The 20,818-nt window shown below is 39.9% G+C and overlaps 1 protein-coding gene across 6 annotated transcripts in view; it reads right to left on the minus strand.

The window, feature by feature from the left end:
* LOC118563371 overlaps positions 1-20,818 on the minus strand; it is a 274,277-nt gene that overhangs the window by 98,593 nt on the left and 154,866 nt on the right. The window contains exons 7-8 of one of the 6 annotated variants that reach the window (XM_036137797.1): positions 19,231-19,347; positions 18,177-19,148 (exon numbers count right to left, since the gene is read on the minus strand). The exons of 4 other annotated variants lie outside the window; for them this stretch is intronic. In XM_036137797.1, the coding sequence (XP_035993690.1) occupies positions 19,243-19,347 (105 nt within the window). In that variant the 3' untranslated portion in view covers positions 18,177-19,148; positions 19,231-19,242. Of the gene's footprint in view, positions 1-8,343; positions 9,332-18,176; positions 19,149-19,230; positions 19,348-20,818 lie in introns of those variants that run through there. One more of the 6 variants, XM_036137798.1, reaches the window with a different exon arrangement.

Here is a 20,818-nt window from a genome sequence, read left to right on the forward strand (position 1 = left end):
GGAGAAACCACTGTTTGTCCTATGTGTTTTGGGGTTTGTTATGCACTGGAACATCATGTTTCGAAAGGTCTCAGTTTCTTTTTTTTTTAAACACTTTATTTATGGTGTTTTTTCCACAAAACAGATAATACATTTGCAGATTATAATGTGATATTTTGGTCAAAACAGTAACCACAACAGTTGACGCCACAACTACTAGACAAATACAGACAAAAGGGGGGAACCCCCCCCCCCCCCCGCCAAAAAGAAAAACAACAAAAACAAACTAAAGGGGTGCATCACTGTATAATTAGGACTGGTAAGTGGGATAGACAACAATCTACACATATGGTATATGCTCACAATTCCAGGCCAGGTAAGGTATCCACATATTGTATAAAGGGGTCCCACATTTTATAAAATTTGTGAACAGAGCCATTGAGAGTACATCTAATCTTTTCTAGCTTCATATTGAGCATGATGTCTCTAAAGCATTGACTACTTGTTGGAGGAATTGAATCCTTCCATTTAAAAAGAATGGCACGTCTAGCTAATAAGGAGAGAAAGGCAATGACCCTTTGTAAGTGTACTGGGGGACTGGACCCATCCGAGGATGATGCAATACCCAAAACGGCAATTGTTGGGGAGGAATCAATACCAAGATTATATGCTTTGGAAATTGTGTCAAAGAAGGAATCCCAGAAAGGCGCCAGTTTAGGACAGAACCATAGCATATGGTAGTTACTAGCGAGGGCCTGTTTGCATCTGTCACAAATGGGGTTTATCGTTGGAAATATTTTTGCAAGTCTAACTTTAGAAAAGTGCAATCTATGAAGGACCTTAAATTGTATTAAAGCATGTCTGGAACAAATAGAAGATGAGTGGACCCTAAGCAGAGCCATGTTCTTCATCTGAAAATGGGACCCCCATATAATTTTCCCATTGTTCCCGAATATGAGATACAGAGGGACTGAGTGTATCCATTATCTGTGAATAAATCATTGACACCCTACCTTTTTTTAACAAATTCACCTTTAACAGAGAGTCTAGACAAGACAAAGGGTTTGGGAAATTGGCAAATTTCTTACGTACAAAATCCCTGACTTGTAAGTAGCGGAAAAAGTGGGCATTGGTCAGCTCATATTTTGCAGACAGTTGTTCAAAGCTCGCAAAAGTATTATCAATATATAAATCCCTAATGCTATGTATACCTTTGTCATGCCAGGTTTGGAAGCCTTTATCTAATAAGGACGGCCGGAAAAGGTGGTTATTTACTATAGGAAAGTGGGAAGAGATGCTCTGGATACCCAAGCATTTTTTGAATTGTTTTAGAATGTGTAATGACTGAGTTACCATTACATTTCCACTCACATTATTAACCCTTGGTGGCAGGGATGCACAGAGTAAAGCGGGGAGTGAGTGTGGACTGCTTGTGGCTCGTTCGATTTGAAGCCACGCAGGAACAGTGCCACTCCAATGTTTCAACCATAAAGAGATAGCATTCAGACTTGCAGCCCAATAATATGTATGGAGGTTTGGTAAGGAAAGTCCACCACAGGTTTTTGGTCTCTCCAAAAATTCTTTCCTTATGCGTGCTGATTTATTATTCCAAATAAAAGGAGAGATTGTTTGATTAAATGCCCTAAAAAATGTCAGTGGTATAAAAATAGGTACAGCTAGAAATAAATAAAGATATTTGGGTATTATGTTCATTTTTACAGAGTTTATTCTCCCAATAAGGGATAATGGTAAAGTGGACCAGTGCTTGATGTCTTTTTTGGTCTGCTCTAAAAGAGGGGCAAAATTTTTCTTAAATAAATGATGGTAGGACTTGGTAACTTCTACTAGTTACCTGAGAGCTTAAATGGTAGGTTGGGATATTTTTCAGCAGTTTTATTAATGGGAAAGTACTCGCTTTTGTTATAATTAATTTTGTACCCTGATATTTTTCTAAAGTTCTCCAGGACAGTTAGAGCTTCAGGTATGCTTGCGATACGATTGGTGGTATATAATAATAAGTCGTCTGCATAGAGTGAGACTGTGTGTGTTAGGCCACCACGCACAATACCTTGAGTGCAACTATTGCTTCTTAGAGTTATTGAAAGCGGCTCTATAGCTAGAACAAAAAGTAGTGGACTTAGTGGATCTCCTTGTTTGGTCCCCCTGTGTAAAGAAAAGTAATCAGAGGAGACTGAATTGGTATAAACTGATGAAGTTGGGTCAGTGTATATCAACTTAATTAGTTCAATGAATTTACGGCCAAATCCAAATCTAGACAGTGTATGAAAAAGATAGTCCTATTCGACCCTATCGAATGCCTTTTCGGCATCAAGTGATATTACAGCTTCTGGAGATTTACTAGGTTTAGTATATATAATGTTAAACAGGCGCCTCAAATTAAAATAGGACTGCCTGTCCTTGATGAATCCAGTCTGGTCTTCTGAAATTAAATAAGGAAGGGCTGACTCAAGGCGGAGTGCAATAACTTTTGAGAATACTTTACCATCACAATTGGTCAAACTGATGGGTCTGTATGATGAGCAGTCAAGCGGGTCTTTGTTTTTTTTCAGCAGTAGAGTGATAGATGCTTGACGGAGGGTGGGCGGGAGAATTTTATTTTTTAGTGCTTCCTTATAGACTGAGAGAGGAAGAGGGGCGAGTTAGTCCTTAAATATTTTGTAGAATTCTGTGGGGAATCCATCAGGGCCAGGGGCCTTACCACTTTGTAGAGACATTATTGCAGTTAATATTTCTTCTAGTGTGATTGGCTATTCTAAGTTCACCTTGGTTTCAGAATCAATTGTAGGAATATCTAAATTAGAGAAAAAAAGTGTTGAATTGGTGATGATCAGGTTTTAGGTCCGAGGAGTATAAGTTGGAGTAAAACTCTCTGAATTGATCATTGATGGCTTGATGGTCCTCAGTTACTGAGCCATCACCAGGGTCTTAATTCTAGAGGACAGATCTGTAAAGTTATTTTGGTGAATTTTCCTTGTGTAAGCATTATGAGCAATGATCTGCCCTCTAAGATATACCTTAAGTGCTTCCCATAATGTTGAAGCTGAGACGTCATCTGTAACATTTGTATCTAAGTAGATATTTATTTGTTCTTCAACAAACAAGACAAAGTCAGAGTCAGCAAGCAGAAGTGGATCAAGCTGCCATGACTGTCTTAGCCTTTGAGATGGGAGTTTTACAGTCATACTAACAGGGGCATGATCAGAGATCATAATTGGATTATATTTACATTCAGAAATAGCATTTAGCAGAAAAGGATCCACTAGAAAAAAATCTATTCTTGAAAATGATTTGTGTGCATTAGAAAAAAAAGAATACTCTCTCTTGGTGGGATTTTTAATTCTCCAATGGTCTATCAATTTGTGCATCTCCATGAAAGATTGTACTACTTGTGCTGACTTATTTGGCCTTGACATAGAGTGAGATGAACAATTCCAAACCGGGTCTATTACCAGATTGTAATCACCAGATAAAATAAGACGATGACTGTCTAGATTAGGAATAGAACTGAACATTCTCTTAAAAAACAGTCATCATCAAAGTTGGGGGCATAAATGTTAACTAATATGACTGGTAGCTGAAACAGCTTACCCACGACCATTATATATCTACCATTTGGATCAGAGACAGTATTAGTTGCATGAAATTGAATATTTTTATGAACAAGTATGGCTGCACCTCTACTTTTACTATGAAATTTCGAGTGAAACATCTGTCCCACCCAATCCTTATGAATCCTATTATGATCTCTATTACGAAGGTGGGTTTCCTGCAACATGGCAATGCCTACACCAAGATGTTGTAGGTGTAAGAGAACTTTTTTTCTTTTAACAATATGATTAAGACCCTTCACATTCCAACTCAGAATATTCACATCCTTGTAACCTGGGGTTGCACTGAAATTATTTTGTGCCATTGATGCTCCTCATTTCAGATGTTTCAATATCTATCCTAATTGAATGATAAAATGTAATAATGGATGCACAGAAGAAATAAAAAACATACACATCACACACGCAGTCACATTTAACATATACTGAACAAAACCCCAGTACCATAAAATGGCAACCCCCCCTTAAACACTTTGAATTTCCGCAAATTCTCATTTGCATTCTTCCTGCTGATAGCAAGAATTTCTAACATTGTGAACCACGAAAATGCCATTTAGTTACACAGCTAACGATAATGGGAAAAACGAACGATCGTCCATCATATAAGTCCTTGGACTTTAAGTGGTAGCATTTGATGGTCGTGAGCAATGAAACATGAAGTAGAACATATGTATTTTCTCGTAATGGTGTAACCGGAAGTAACCTATTCTGCATTCGACCTGTCACCTTGGTCTTCATCCGGAGCCGCGGGTAGAGAAGATTGGCTAGCGATGTTGTGGCTGATGTATGCGTGTGCTTCCTCGGGATCGGTGAACTTAATGCACTTTTTGTCATGGCTGAACTGTAGTGTGGCAGGGTAACTTTATCTGTGCATGGCGAACTTTATCTGTGCAGTGTGAAGCAGCTGCTTAGATTCGGAGAAGGCGGCGCGGCGCTTATTAATGTCTGGGCTGAAATCGGGGAAGATGTGAATTCTTGTTCCATTGTAGGTAAGTTTACCTTTCTCGCGTGCCAGGCGCAGGATCCGCTCCTTGGTCTGGAAGTGATGTAGCTTTACGATCAGTGGTCTTGGTCTGTTGCCCTCTCTGGGTTTAGGGGCTGAGCTTCTGTGAGCTCTATCCACGGATGGTGGTGTTTGAAAGTTGTCTTCCCCAAACAGTTCCAGAAGTAGCTTAGCAATGAACTCCGTTGGCTTGGCTCCCTCTGTATTTTCTGGTATCCCCACTATTCGAATGTTCTGCCTTCTTGTTTAATTTTCCAAGTACGTTACCTTGTCCTTCAGCTCACGACTCTCTTTAGCTAGGGAAGCTTGTGACAGTTCCACACAATTCAGTCTTTTGTCAAGATCATTAAGTCCATCCTCCACACTCGTAATTCTCTGGCCAAAAGCATTGAGCATTTTATTCAGAGAGGCTATAGATGTCCGGTTTTCCTCTCGAAACGAGTCGATTGAAGCTTGCGTTAACTGCTTTTGCTAGCGCTGCCACGCTCTTGGAATTAGCCTCTGCTTCTGAGTTAGCCATGGTGTTGGCAGCGGTTTTTGAAGTCCACCTAACTTCTCTTGGCTCTTTAGGGGTCTTATGCGACATCGTAGAAACACCATAAACGACGTAGTGCGCAAGATATCAAAGTCTGGTTATCGGTAAGGTTCACAATATATGAATATAAAAAGATTTTGCAGGCGCTCCCGTAGACGCGTCTAATCCTTAGGCATGCTCAATAGCGCCCCCCAAGGTCTCAGTTTCTACTGCAACATAGTGGATGACTATTGGTCTTGATTTGGGGTCCTCCTTTTCACCCAATGGCTGACTAGAGTCCGTTTAGGCTTCTTTTCTAGTTATAAGAAAGCCCAGTTGGGTTATGCAGTGAAATATGAAGCTCAATATCATGATTACTATGGAACTGTCAGTACTGTCAATAAGAAACTAGATATTTCTGGACATTTTTTGCATTTTGTTTTTTTGTGAAATTGGCTCTTTATTGTCCTATTTGGGCCACTTTACACCAAATTAAGACTGCACTACAATGTTAAAAATATTACAATGTGGATGACCTTAGAGAGTTTATTTTTATTTTTATGGTGCATTCACACCCACCCTGTTTAGTCTGCTTTAATCAGTTAATTTGAGTAGGTGTTAATTTGCAATTTAACTATTGTGCAGACCAAAAGAAAATTAACTCGGGTCCGCCTAAATCCAATTTTAATTGAGCAATAATACTAATAAAGTAAATCATATATTGTTAATACTTTGTTTGACATCTGTGTAAGCATGACATCAGCTCAATGAAGCTGTGCCCTTGCTAGCACGCCGCCAACTCATATGGAGGCATCTCCCACACCTTGTGTAAAATATAACAATTTTCATAGTCCTCGTCCTCTGCTCATGCTGAGCCCACTGTTAAATTGTGCTTGTCTATCACACTTGCCAAAATACAGCATTGCATTGGCATGGCTAAAATATGTTGCTCTTCCATTTTGTTTACATTTTCTTGGTAAAGGAAGTTGTGCTGTTACAGAGAGGTTGAACAGGTTAATCATAAGGTTTGGTTTGTTTGATAAAGTGCAACGTAAAAGCTAACCACATTAGTTAAAAATTAGCAATTTTGTCCCCAATCAATCTGAGTCTACCAGATTATCAGGTGTGAAAACGACCTTTGGCTCTTACTAAATGTGTACACAAAACTTCTGAAAGTTGGTCTTGCTTTAATATTGTTGTAGCTGCATGTCAGTATTGTTGGGTATGTGTTGCTTATGCCTAGCACACATCCCTTTGGCTTTTTCAATTTAAGGTAGGATTCGCCACACTGCCCTAAAGCCAAGGCTATCACCTCGTAACATTTACAACAGGCTGAAAGCAACCTAAACAAGTCACTCTCTTGAACCACAGAAGCTACGCACATGGTGTCTAGCAGTGACGTGCAGTCAGGAGAGGCAAGTGAGGCCAGGCCTCACTTGTCATCACGGAAAGAAAGAAAATATATAACATTGATAACATAATATAAATTGTGATTCACTCAATCATTTGTAATAAAAGTTATTTTTTTATCGGATTTCCAATTTTTTTTATCATATTCTATTTAAAATCGCAAACTTTTCACTATTCATGTAAATCCTTGGTGGCGCTTGATAGCAAAGCCGGTGAGGCCGCAGCGAGCTTGGCCTCCCCTGAGATTGTGCAATTCCATGTTAACTGCGCTGGCTTCCATTCTGTGAATGCATCTTCCTGTCTCTAGATCATAAATTCGATTGTTCAAACAGTTATGAACTGATTTTCCACAATTAAATGTATGTGGATTACGAATTGTGTTTTGGTCATCAAACTGTGTGCAAATAACATGTTTTCGTGTGCTGCCATCATAAACGGCAAAGAACGGGTTGTAGGTGAGGTCGGCAGTTCCTTGACCTCTAGACAGGGGGCACTCAAGGGGCACCGCTCGTGATCCCAAAACAGTAGAGTGACAGTAAGTTATGGACGTTTTATTAGCGAGTTATGGTAAACAAGTAAAGCGCTAAAAAGGACTGACCAAGGAAGGCTTTCCTACCTGGCAGTGAGCTCCACTGAGACTGAGAGACTTTTAAAACTGAAGAAGATAAAGAGGACTTTTACCGGAAAATGACCGATATTTTTCTGCAGAAAGAGCGCCGCATTATTCATGTTTTGTTGTTGTAATGAAATGTGCGTAATGTGTGTTATATTTTTAGACTGTGTTACAAATGCAGAAATCCATCATAACTCATGAACTGTTATCAATCAAATGACAAATAATTTAGTTTTATTTTTTTTCATCAAATAATCAATATTTTTCCATGTATCTTGGTGAATTGATTTGGCTCAATCAGTCTCCTTCAGCACTTTACAATGAGTCTACTCTGTAGAGTATCAATATATATTTGTAAATCTGACTCTGATGACGTCAGTGCCTCACCAGCTAAGAACCCTACCGCACGTCACTGGTGTCTAGTGACTGCTCTGGCTTCAACCAAAAGGCAAACAGGCAAACTGTGGCTGACAGTCACAAGAAATGTGAGAAGCTCCAGATTCTCCTCCCCAAGGGACTTACCTCACAGCGGAGTGCCTAATGACACTATAGGCCCAGTTCCACTGGCTCATATTGGCTGCTCTGCTCACTTCGAGTGATTCAGAAGAAGTTTTTTTTTCAGGGCCAGTTCTTGTGGCTCTGCTGAAGAGCAGGGTCAAACTGTGCTGACTCAAGAGGAGTTTTGAGCGAATACCCCTCTTTAAGTTACCAATTTTACTCTTAATTATTTCTGGAGAAATAATTACATTAATACAAATCAAGAAACAAGGTTATATATTTTTATTTAGCAAATAATTATTTAAAATGTTATTTCCACAAATAATGTTTTATTAAACTTGGAGTTACATTGTGATTGAATTGAACACATACCAAATGTTGTTCTAAATTAGTTACGCTAATTTAACCTCATTCCAGATTCTTTAAGATGAACTTTGGTTCTCTCACTTGGATCTGCAGTGATCTCAAGATTCACTGAATCATGGTTTTGAACTATTTTTGTTTGTCTTTATGATGTTTTGTCTGTACATAGTTCCTTAATTTATTTAATCTTAACTTTGCTTAGTAGTTTTTAGTTAAGTTTCATGAGTCCAGAAAAGCAGAGTTTTTGATTGGAAAATTCAGGTAAAAACAATTTGTAATGGTGTCCTCAGCATGAGGATTTAATTCTGGTAATAAATACTTATACTTGAAGAGATGTTGTAACCCATTTATTCCATATGTGAGCAGAGTTTGCAAATAAAGAGAATGACAGTGCTCAAATCACTCTTTCAACTATTGTCCTAATATCAGCTGTTTGTGCTGATATTCACTGTTATTTAAAGCCATAATAAGTAACATTATTACCATAATATATACTCTTCTAGGTCCCTGTAATGGTAATCCAAATGTTTATGAGACATTTGAGGTGTCTGTGATTTGGCCGAAAAACCACACTTGCAACTTTCCATCCCTCCAACCCTGAGGTGGTCTTGCGGGTATTTATGACAGTGTTATTTTCAAAAGGTCCTGTAGGGGAAGCACCACTCGACAATTACTTAGTATGGCTTTAATAAACATTGAACAACCTAAAACGTGTAATTGCACAACACAACTTAGTTGCACATTTCATTTACTTTTAGTGTGACATTTTTACACAATATACACAATTAGTAGGGGAAACAGTGCCGGAGGAGTTAGGTAGTTCGTCCTGTCGTTCAACCCTACACTCCGGCCGGCTCAGTTGTGTCTCTGGCAAGACACTCTACTCTCTTTGGCTGTTGTTGGTAGTCAGAGGGCCCAGTGGCGCCAGTGCATGGTAGTTTTGATTCTGTCAGCCTGTCCCAGAGCAACAGTGGCTACAATGTAGCTTACCACCGTCTTCTGGACTTGATAAAGACCTATACAAGTTCAGGTTGTTTTCAGTTTTTCTTCTTGTTGTGGACTTTTACCCTTACTGCTTATACACCTGCATTCTCTGGCAGCAGGACAATAAAGGGTTATTCTATTGTATTCTGTTCTATTCCATTCTAAATAAATACAGTTTAGCCTTGTCTGTTAAAGTTGGTATGTGCTGAGTTCCCTTGCAGTAGCACTTCCAGCTGGGGTGGGGCGCACACACTTCCAAGTTGCATCCAGGCTGTGCTGTGCTGGGAGACCAAAGAAAGCTATGGGTTTTTTCCACAATACAAAATGTTCCTGGAAATCTGTCAAGATAATACCGGCATCATTATTAGTAATAAGGAGAAGGAAGTGAAAGGCTGACTAGTTGCTCAGAAGGTTTATTACAGGGGTGTCAAACTCCAGTCCTTGATGGCCGGTCTCCTGCAACTTTCATATTTATCCCTGGTACAAACATCTGAGTCAAATAATCAGAACATTAGCAGGGCTCTGTAGAACTTAGTCCAGTCCCAATACTCAGCTTTGCCGAAGCATATTACCCACAATTCATTACTGCATGTAACATTTTGAGCAAAAACATGAAAATATGCCATGTATACAAGTTTAGTTTTGTGTATAAAAAGATACATATTTACAAAAAAGTATTTACAAATATGTCTTGTTAATAGAAATTCATACGTAGATGCCACATTGTGCACTGATTTGCATGCCGACATCCCCGCCACATTGTATATGGCAGAGAGTACTGAACGTCAATCTAAGAGGATGCCTCATTCCTGTGCTGCGTGGAAATGTTCCAACCGTTTTACCAAACAAACCATATATGGTGTCATTACCTTTCACCGGTAAGAGCGAAACAAATCTGAATGATATTATTTGCCCGTGATAATGAAAAGAATTTGCTACCTTTGGGGAAATATTGGGAATTCCTGCACATCATAATAAGAATCCCGTAGGCAAACCAGCAAGCAAGAAACAAAATATTCTTTTCTACACACAAGGCTAAACTACTTACATTGTTTATACTCTATAGATTTCCCAAAGATAAAGATCTAAGAAAGCAATGGGGAAAAAGTGGTGAGAAGAGAAAAAAATTCTGCTAGTCCTTCATCCATGCTCTGCAGTTAGTATTTTAGAGCGGAGGACTCTTATGGGAATTGGTCAGACAGTCAGGATCAGAACTGGAGCTGTTCCTTCAGTCTGCTGTTTCCCTTCTCATATCTGCAAGGTAGTTGTATGGCTAGATTTTTAGCATACCATAATTCAATGCCACATTATTTGAAGGATTTAATGATGTATTTTGTAATATACAATGAAATTATTTCTATATCTTATTCTTTGGTTTAATTTGTGGCTACCAGGATAGCTCAGATCTCAAAGAAGGCACAAAAGCCCCTGTCACTGGACTCTTCCCATCTTGTCCATAAGGCTGAGCCCATCCCTGTGCCTAATGCTCTGTTAGGAACATATAATAAAATCAGATCTCTGATATATGATGGAGCTTGATTATTAAGAGCTTTTTACATAAGGAGAATTTTAAATTCTATCCTTGATTTAAGAGGAAGCTAATGAAGGGATGCTAAAAATGGAGAAATATGATCTCTCTTGTTAATTTTCATCAGAACTCTTGCTGCAGCATTTTGAATTAAACTAGAAAAAGCTGATCCTGCGTAACAGCGAGTGAGAATGCTAATCTGCTAAATGATTTGAGCAGAATATGCAGAAGATCTCTGCAGAAGAGAAAAACTAGCTGAAAAACATTAAATCAAAGAAGAACCAATTTGAACATAAAGCACAAAAGCTGAAGGATTAGAAGAATGTTATGAAAAAGCTGAGCTAGTTAAACAGTAGTAGTAGCAGTAGTAACAGTAGTAGTGGTATCAGTAGTATCTGTTTTTGAAGAATTTGAAGGAATTTGAAGAATTTGAAAAATTTGAAGAATTTGATGAAATTTGTAGTAGTAGTAGTAGTAGTAGTATTAGTAGTAGTAATAGTAGTGTTAGTAGTAGTTGTATCAGTAGTAGTAGTATTAGTATTATTATTAGTAGTAGTAGTATCAGTAGTATCAGTGGTAGTAACAATTGCAGTAGCATTAGTATCAGTAGTAGTAGTAGTAGTAGTAATGGTAGCAGCAGAAGTAGTAGTAGTTGTAGCAGTAGTAGTGGGAGTAGTAGTATCAGTAGTAGTATTAGTAGTATTAGTATCAGTAGTAGTAGTAGAAGTAGTATCAGTAGTAGTATCAGTAGTAGTAGTAGTATCAGTAGTAGTAACAGTAGTAGCATCAGTAGTATCTGGTTTTGAAGAATTTGAAGGAATTTGAAGAATTTGAAAAAAAAATAAGAATTTGAAGGAATTTGTAGTAGTAGTAGTAGTATTAGTAGTAGTAGTAGTAGTAGTGGTAGTAGTAGTTGTATCAGTAGTAGTAGTAGTAGTATCAGTGGTAGTAGTAGTAGTAGTAGCAGTAGTAGTAGTATCAGCAGTAGTAGTAATATCAGCAGTAGACGTAGTAGTAGTATCTGTAGTAGTAGTAGTAGTAGTAGTAATATCAGTAGTATCAGTCTTTGAAGAATTTGAAGGAATTTGAAAAATTTGAAGAGTTTGAAGTATTTGAAGTATTGGAAGTATTTGAAAATTGTTAAAAAATTTGGGGAAAAAAATGAAAAATTTGAAGAATTTGAAAAATTAGAACAATTTGAATAATTAGAAGAATTTGAAGAATATGACGAGTTTGAAGGATTTTGCATTTATTTCAATGGGAGCAGAAAACGCACAAAAAGTATAAATATTTTAAAAAGTATAAAAGTTAGCATAACCATGAGATATAGCAGTAATGTCGAGAACGAGCTGAAAGTTTTGATACGAAAACTGTTGAAATCGGTTGAAGTATGCAGGAGTAGTTAGACGCTGAAAAACGTACGGAATAATAATGTCATGGTATAGTCTGGCTGGCTGCACCCTGAGCATTTCCTGCCTCTCTCGTTCCCAGTGCAGCCCTGATTAGGAGCACCTGTCAGGCTGTAATTAACTAGGGACTGGCTCCACCTGCTCACACCACTATAAAACTCACTTCAGTTTGTTCCTCGTCGCTGGCTCGTCTTCAGTCATTACAAACACCAAGCCTGTCAAGTCCAGTTCTCTTCAGTCTTCACCTACGTCATGCCTGTCAAGTCCAGTACTCGTCCATCTCGACTTACTCCTCATCAGTCAAGTTAAGTTTGCTCGGTGCGCGCTGCTGGATCTCTGCTCCCTCGTCCTGGTTATTCTCTCGTCTGCAGCCCTGGTTCCACAGCAGCCCAGCGACTCCCGGATTTCACTCTATTGCCCTGTGAGATTTACCGTAGCATCGGCGTCCAAGGAACTCTCTCATTGCAGCATCACAGGGTCTTCAGCAGTCCCGTCTCCAGATCCTGCCCTGTCTTCTCCGGCCCGTCCCAGTCAGCCAGCTCCTGCACCCTTCAACTCCCGCCGCCCGGTAACTGACTTTGGTTCTCAGCTCAAAACCAGCTCTGTGTGTGTGTGTGCTCTGTCTGGGTTCATCTAAGACAAATCATGACAAATAATAATAATAACTAGAAAAAGCTGTTCCTGCATAACAGCAAGTGAGAATGCTAATCTGCAGAATGATTTTAGAAGAAGATGCAGAAGATCCCTGCAGAAGTGAAAAACTAGCTGAAATGAAAAAAAACTTATTTGAACCTGAAAGGACAACAGCTGAAGGATAATGTTATGTTAAGAATGTTATGAAAGAGCTAAACCAGTTGACTAGTAGTATCAGTAGTAGTTGTAGTATCAGTAGTAGTAGTAGTATCAGTAGTAGTAGTAGTAGTTGTTGTTGTATCAGTAGTAATAGTAGTAGCATCAGTAGTAGTAGGAGTAGTATCTGTTGTAGTAGTATTAATAACAGTTGTAATTTGAAAAATTTGAAAAATTGGAAAAATTTGAATAATTTCAACCATTTAAACAATTAGAACAATTAGAAGAATTGGAAGAATTTGAAGAATGTGAAGAATTTGAAGCAATCTGAAGAAATTTGCATTGATTTCAATGGGAACAGACAAAATTGCACAAAAAGTTAAATATTATAAAAAGTGTAAAAGTTAGCATAACCATGAGATAAAGCAGTCATGCCGGGAAGGAGCCGAACATTTTGATACCAAAATTGTTGAAATTGGTTGAAGTATGCGGGACTAGTTAGACGCCGACGGAATAATAATAACTAGAAAAAGCTGTTCCTGCGTAACAGTGAGTGAGAATGCTAATCTGCAGAATGATTGAGCAGAAGATGCAGAAAACGTTAAAATCACATTTGAAGAAATTTGTTAAATTTGAAGAATTTGAAAAATTTGAAGAAATTTGAAAATTTTAAAAATTTGATGAATTTGAAAAAATGTGAAAAAATTTGGAGAATTTGAAAAAATTTGAAGGAATTTGAAAAAATTGAAGAATTTGAAGAAATTTGAAAAATTTGAAAATTTTCAAAAAATTTGAAGGAATTTGAAAAAATTTAAAAATTTGAAGAATTATAAGATTAAGAGCAATTAGAAAAATTGGAAGTATAGGAAGAATTTGAAGAATGTGAAGAATTTGAAGGAATTTGCATTGATTTCAATGGGAACAGCCAAAAGAAAATCGCACAAAAAGTGAAATATTTTAAAAGTGTAAAAGTTAGCATAACCATGAGATATAGCAGGCATGCCGGGAACGAGCCAATCGTTTTGACACAAAATTTGTTGAAATCGGTTGAAGTATGCAGGAGTAGTTATTCGCCTACGGAATAATAATAATATATAACTAGAAAAAGCTGTTCCTGCGTAACAGCGAGTGAGAATGCTAATCTGCAGAATTATTGAGCAGAAGATGCAGAAAACATTGAAATCAGATTTGAAGAATTTGAGAAAAAAATAAGAATTTGAAAAAATTTGAAGAATTTGAAAAATTTGAAGAATTGGAAGAAATAGAAGAATTTGAAGGAATTTGATGAATTTGAAAAAAATGGGAAGGAATTTGAAAATTTTAAGAATTTGAAATCGCATAACCATGAGGATGGGAACAAGCCGAACGTTTTGACACCAAAATTGTTGAAATCGGTTGAAGTATGCGGGAGTAGTTAGACGCCGACGGAATAATTCTAAGAAAAGGCTGCCTGTCCCTGACCTGTAGTAACCTCTGGCCAGCAGAGTTCTGTTGTCATGGAAACTCACTCACACCTGCTGGTGTCCATCTACTGCAGGCTGAGACTTATGGTTAGACGAGCTCTAATTGGAATAAAATGGACTCACTTTGCCTCGAACAACTCTGGATTTTTCGTCAACCGTTAGAGCTAGAGACGTAATTTTTTCTGCGTTTATTTCGGAACGGATAGGGGAACAAGACAAACTATCGTTTTTTTTTTTTATATTTTAATGTAGGCGCAAAAAATCATGAAATAAAGGGGAATATTGATGAAAATTCAAAAATCCTCTAAAAACAGTCCCAAACAAATCGCTCTAGCTGCAAAAGTATAAGAGATATCAAAAATAATTCTTTCAGCGTGAGTATCAGCAGGCTGTTGAGGACTGTGGTGCTCATTTTTATGTTTGTACAAAAATTGGTGTAGGCATGGCAACGATGTAAAAAAGTGCATCATTTAGAAGGATGCAGGTCCAAAGCATTTTCAGGATTTTGCACATTCGCTACTCCCGAACAAATTCTTCCTTCGGCAAAACCGTAACAGTTATTGACAAAATTCCTTTTTTGTGAGTGCCAGAAGGTTCTGGACATTCATGTGTGAAAGTGTTATGCCTGTACATGAAACGGCTTAGGAGTAGCGACGATGTAGAAAAGTGCCTCATTTGGAGGGATGGAAGTCTGATCCTGTTTTAGCATTTTCCCAAAACGCTACTCCCGAACAAATTGTTCCTGCGGCAAAACCGTAACATTTATCAACAAAATTCTTTTTTTGTGAGCACCAGAAGGGCGTGAGAGCATTGGATCAATAAAAGGTCTTCAATCATACCAAACAAAGATAGACATGGTATTATGCATTTACATATATATTTAATACATTTTCCATTTAAATCGTCACAAGTTTTATTGTTAATTTTTTTACTCTCTACACTGCAAAAACAGAACTTAAAATAAGTAAAATGTTCTTAAATATGTGTATTTGTCCTTGATTTGAGCAGATAAATAAGATGGTTTGCCAATGGAACAAGATTTTTGACCTTAAAATAGGAACAATTTATCTCCATCTTATTTCAAGTGTAGAATGTCTAATTATCTTATATTAGGGGTCAATAGAACATTTTACTTATTTTAAGATCTGTTTTTGCAGTGTAATACTGAGCTTTCACAACAACAACAATTTCTTTGTATATTTCTGCATGCTGCTTATATCCGCGTTCATACACAAAGTTTTTTTTTAAGCCTGGAAAAGGTTTTAAATTTCCAGGTCATTCTTGCCAGGAACTTATTACCCTTGAAAGAAACTGTTTAGCACGGCTTGCATGTGCTGACACTGTAACTCCAGGGTACTTCATTTGGCAATGTTATTCAGCCTTAGTTTGTCAAATACAAAGACAACAAATTAATAATCATTAAAGTATGGTTTATGGTTTTAAAAGGTTTATTGAAAAGATGAGTAGTGGTTGACAAAGCAGGCAGGCAGAACCAGACTTGACAGGTGCGTAGTGGCTGATGAGGCAAGCAGAACCAGACTGGCCAGGGGTTTTACAGAACAAACCAGTGATGAAGGCAGCGGCTGGCCAGAACCAGAGACAAAAGCGGGATGATCAAAACAGACAATGCAGACTAAGGAACCACCAAAACGGGCAGAGCAAGCTGCTGGAACTCGCAGGGAACAAGGCACACTTTGAGCAGCATGCAGACTCTGTAAGCACAAATCAGTGAGAGCTGAACATGAGTAAGGAACTACAGTCCAGTTTTCAGAGCACACAGGAACTGGTAGAAACAGGGCAGCAATGCACACGAGGCAAGACGAGACATTCTCGCAGGGAGTGGACGACTGAGGCAGGTTTATACCTGTCAACTTTGCTCTCCTGTTCTCTTGCCTACTTATAGGCAAGAGAACAGGAGAGCAAAGTTGACTCTAATTAGCGCAGCAGGTGGATCTGATTAAGAACAGAATGTTGGCTGAAAGGAGACTGAGCTGATTGGTTGGTGGCTGAGAGGTGACAGGCAGGTAAAAAGTCCAAAACAAACAAACAAAAACCCAAATCATGATATGAAACATGCACTTCTCAGCCTTGATGAAGAGGCGGTCTCCAAGTTGTGGTTAGGGAAATAAAAATATATACACCATTTCTTAAAGTACATAAAAAACCCAGCTATAAACACATATAGGAGTATAGAAACGTATTTTATTTTGAATATTCTTCAGGTTTTTTTTATCATTTATTTGATTTGCATATGTATTTGTGTATTTTGTATTTAATAAATGTATTTTAATAAAGTGTACCTTGGCTTTGTTATGTGTTCTTTGTTCTATTCCCTGTTCGGTTTTTGTAAAAAATAAACAATGCGGCGGGCTGCACAGTGGATAGCACTTGCCTTGCAGCAAGAAGGTTCTGGGTTCAAATCCAACCCTGGGTCTTTCTACATGGAGTTTGCATGTTCTCCCTGTGCATGCGTGGGTTCTCTTTGGGTACTCCGGCTTCCTCCCACAGTCCAAAAACATGACTGTTAGGTTAATTGGCTTCTCTAAATTGTCCTTAGGTGTGAGTGTGTGCGTGAATGGTTGTTTGTCCTGTTTGTCTCTGTGTTGCCCTGCGATAGACTGGCGACCTGTCCAGGGTGTACCCCACCTCTCGCCCAGTGAACGCTGGAGATAGGCACCAGCAATCCCCGCGACCCCATGAGGGAATAAGCGGGTCAGAAAATGGATGGATGGATGGATAAACAATGCGGCTACTTTAATGACGGGGTCTACTCTTGTTTATGATTTGTACACCAGAGGGCGCAAAAATCTTAATCGATAGTTTTAACTTTCTAATAAAACTAATTTTTAGTACAAGATTATTTGTATAAGAGTTCTGATGAAAATCAACAAGAGGGATCATATTTCTCCAATTTTAGCTTCCCTTCATTGGCTTCCTGTTAAATCAAGAATAGAATTTAAAATTCTCCTTCTAACGTATAAAGCCCTTAATAATCAAGCTCCATCATATATCAGAGCTCTGATTACCCCGCATGTTCCTAACAGAGCACTTCGCTCTCAGACTGCAGGTCTGCTGGTGGTCCCTAGAGTCTCTAAAAGTAGAATGGGAGGCAGATCCTTTAGCTATCAGGCTCCTCTCCTGTGGAACCAACTCCCAGTTTTGGTCCGTGAGGCAGACACCCTATCTATTTTTAAGACTAATGTTAAAACTTTCCTTTTTGACAAAGCTTATAGTTAGAGTGGCTCATACCCTGAGCTATCTCTATAGTTGTGCTGTGATAGGCCTAGGCTGCTGGAGGACATCAGGGTCTAATTTTCTCACTCTACTGATTTCTACTGTTCTTCAGTCTACTGTTCTCCAATTTTGCATTGTATTACATTGAAATGACTGTCGTCATTTCAGCTTTTAACTTTTTGCTCTCTCTCTTTTTCTTCATAGTAGGTACACCTGGTCTGGCGTTCTGTTAACTGTGACATCATCCAGAGAAGACGGCTCACCCGCTACTACCATCTAATGTAGAACAGATTACTAGATCAATGTGTGCTTCTGTGCTTTTTTGTCTCTCTTGTTGTGTCTCTGCTCTGTCTTCCGTAACCCCAGTCGGTCGAGGCAGATGACCATTCATACTGAGCCCGGTTCTGCCGGAGGTTTTCCTTCCCGTTAATGGGGAGTTTTTCTTCCCACTGTCGCTTCATGCTTGCTCAGTATGAGGGATTGCGGCAAAGCCATGTACAATGCAGACGACTCTCCCTGTGGCTCTACGGTTCCCTACGGAGTGAATGCTGCTTGTCAGGACTTTGATGCAATCAACTGGTTTCCTTATATAGGACATTTTTGACCAATCTGTATAATCTGACCCAATCTGTATAATATGATTGAACTTGATTTTGTAAAGTGCCTTGAGATGACATGTTTCATGATTTGGCGCTATATAAATAAAATTGAATTGAATTGAAATTGAATTATAACAAAATTCACCTTATAATTAAGGATGAAAATATTTTTTCCCAGTCCTGTTTGAACAAATAATAAAACTAATAGAGTGCATTCAGACAATACAGATAAATGTTACACAATAATATATTCCCGGACTTCTGAGAATATCCAATGATGACGTCAAGCAATACAATGGAGAGAATGTAAAACGTATCAATTTCTTCCAGAAAAGTCTTCAATATTTTCTATATGATATAGTTTAGTATTCTTTAATGATTTAAGTTTTGAAATAAGTATTTTCAGTACCGTAATTACATTATTTTTTGGCGACCTGGAAGTTATTCTGTTCGCGCGTGTGCAAATTAGCTGATGGAACGTATCGTGCTACCGGTACAGATCGGGTAGTGACAGTGACAGAGGAACCAGGAAGTTGAGCAAGGACTAACTGAACAGACAACATATTTATTGTTTTAGTTATGAAATCTAGCTGAGTTCACATAGACTGAAAGAGTCTTATGTTGTCCTAGGAGTGCAGCCTGGTGAGAAACTGCCTTCCGTATCTGTGCTCCTGTGTTAGGTTGGTCAGAGCATTCTGTCATGATTATGTTTTCCATGGTGACCCGGAAGTGACATCCATAACCCTTCTGTTCTCTCTTACTTCATTAAACATCTTAAAAAAGTGTTTGTGATAATGGCAGACTGGTAAGGCTCTGGTCTTGCTCTCTGAAGTAGATAGAAAGAGTATAAGCACGGCAACAGACATGCTGGAAATATGGAAAGGAGTGACTGACTTTTGAAGATGGCAGTGGGAACCAGGGGAGAGTTAGTCGAGCAGTGGCAAGCTGAGGTGGGGGTCAGGCTCGATTGGTGGTTCTATGGGGTCGAGGATGGTCAGGCCAGGTGTACAGCAGGATGCCAGTGGGGATAGGAACCTCAGGTCGACCAGAGTGTAAGGAAGGCTCAGAGGATTCAGAACTGTCAGCGGACTGGAGTGAAGATGATCATAAAAAGCGGATTGGTAAAGCAGGATCTGAGGAGGTAAGACAAGGAGCATTAGCTGGAACAGAGAAGAGGAACCAGGAACGACTAGTAATAAAGCACAAGTTAGGTACCGCTCAGGTGAACTAATGCTCTGATGCCTTCCTTCCATCTCCGGCCACCTTAAGTGTTCCTCTAGCTAGGCTAGAGATGGGAAACACCTGCTGGCGGCATCTGCCTTTCACATCCTGCTGGAGACAGGTAAGAACAACATACCATACCTGCCCTGAACCACATACCTGACACAGTCCCGTGATTTTTGATGTTGCAGCTACAACACAGACGCAAGTCGATGACACACTTGTAACCTGAGCACGTAAATCCTCATGTGCACTTCCACCAGGTACACCTATAATAGTGGGCCTTGGATCTGGTGTGATTATTGGGACCGGGTCCTTGACTGAATGCTGAGGACCTAATTCAGCCGTTTGATTCAGGTGTGTTGGACCAGGGATACATCTGAAGGTTGCAAAACATTGGCCCTAGAGGGCTGGACTTTGACACCCCTGATTTATTATATAATTTTACAACAGATGCACAGCAACATAGAAATATCAACTCCAGGCTTTAAAACCTCTGTGTGACTGGCTTACTATCGTCATGTCAGGGAAAATGATTGAAGTTTTCACAAGGGGAGGGAGGGGGTTTATTAGGTATTTAGGGGGTGAGGGGGGCTCTGGCCGGGTGGCTCGTGCGGGTCGTGTTGGCCCGCCCTCTTGGGGGGGCCCGGTCCGGGGGGCGTCTGGTCCGGGGCTCGGGCACAAGCAGTCGTATAGTCGATTTGGGGTGACCCCCCCCCCCCCCTCTGGTCAGTGTTGGATGCGAGTGTTATGTGGGAATGTGTGTACAGCGTCTTTTTTTTTTTTATCTGTGTGTGGTGAGTGGGGCACAAGGGAGGGATGGTGTGAATGAGTTTTCCAATTTTTTATTTTTTTTTCCAGGTATGGGTGTGGTCCGCTCCCTCTCCCAAGAACATCTCAAGTCTCCGCTAGGTGCGGAGCCCATCCCCCCACGTCCTGCCCTCCTCCACTTCGTTGGCGGGCGCCTTGGCCCTCTGGCGCATTGGTTGGCTTCGGGTTTGGGGCGGGTTCCCGGGCGTGCGCCGGCCCACTCCCGGCGGCCTCTTCGCGGGGCCTGCCCCCCCGGGGAGCGGCCGGGGCCCCCGTCGCGGGGGCAGGGCGCCCCTGGGGCCTCTGGCCCTCAGGGCCCATGGCCGGGACCACTTCAGCGGGGCTAGCTGCCGGCGGAGCCCACGGGCTCGTCCCCGCGGCTCTTGAGGGCGTCGGCATTGCGGTGGCTGGGGGATTTCCTCGGGGTCGTCTCTGCTCCTTCCTTGGGGGGGGGGGGGGTTGCAGATATCCTGTGTCGGCCCCTCCTGGGCGACCTGCTTTAGGGACCCCTTTGGGAGTCCGGGGTTACGGGTCCCCTGACGCCTGCCTCTGTGCTCGGGGAAGGTGGGTCTTCGGTTCTCCACAATCACTATCAAGCTATTTCTGGATAATTTTCACCTAAACTAGTGTACTCTCACATCTCCCACAGGTGCTGGGTCCCAGGGATTAAGTGTTCACTTATATACAGTAATCTTATAATTGATTTATTTATTTATGTTCTTTCACTTTCTTTTTTCAAGTATCACATTACAAATGTCAGCTTACATAATAA

Source organism: Fundulus heteroclitus, chromosome 6, assembly GCF_011125445.2.
Source record: "Fundulus heteroclitus isolate FHET01 chromosome 6, MU-UCD_Fhet_4.1, whole genome shotgun sequence".
NCBI classification, from domain to species: Eukaryota; Metazoa; Chordata; class Actinopteri; order Cyprinodontiformes; family Fundulidae; genus Fundulus; species Fundulus heteroclitus.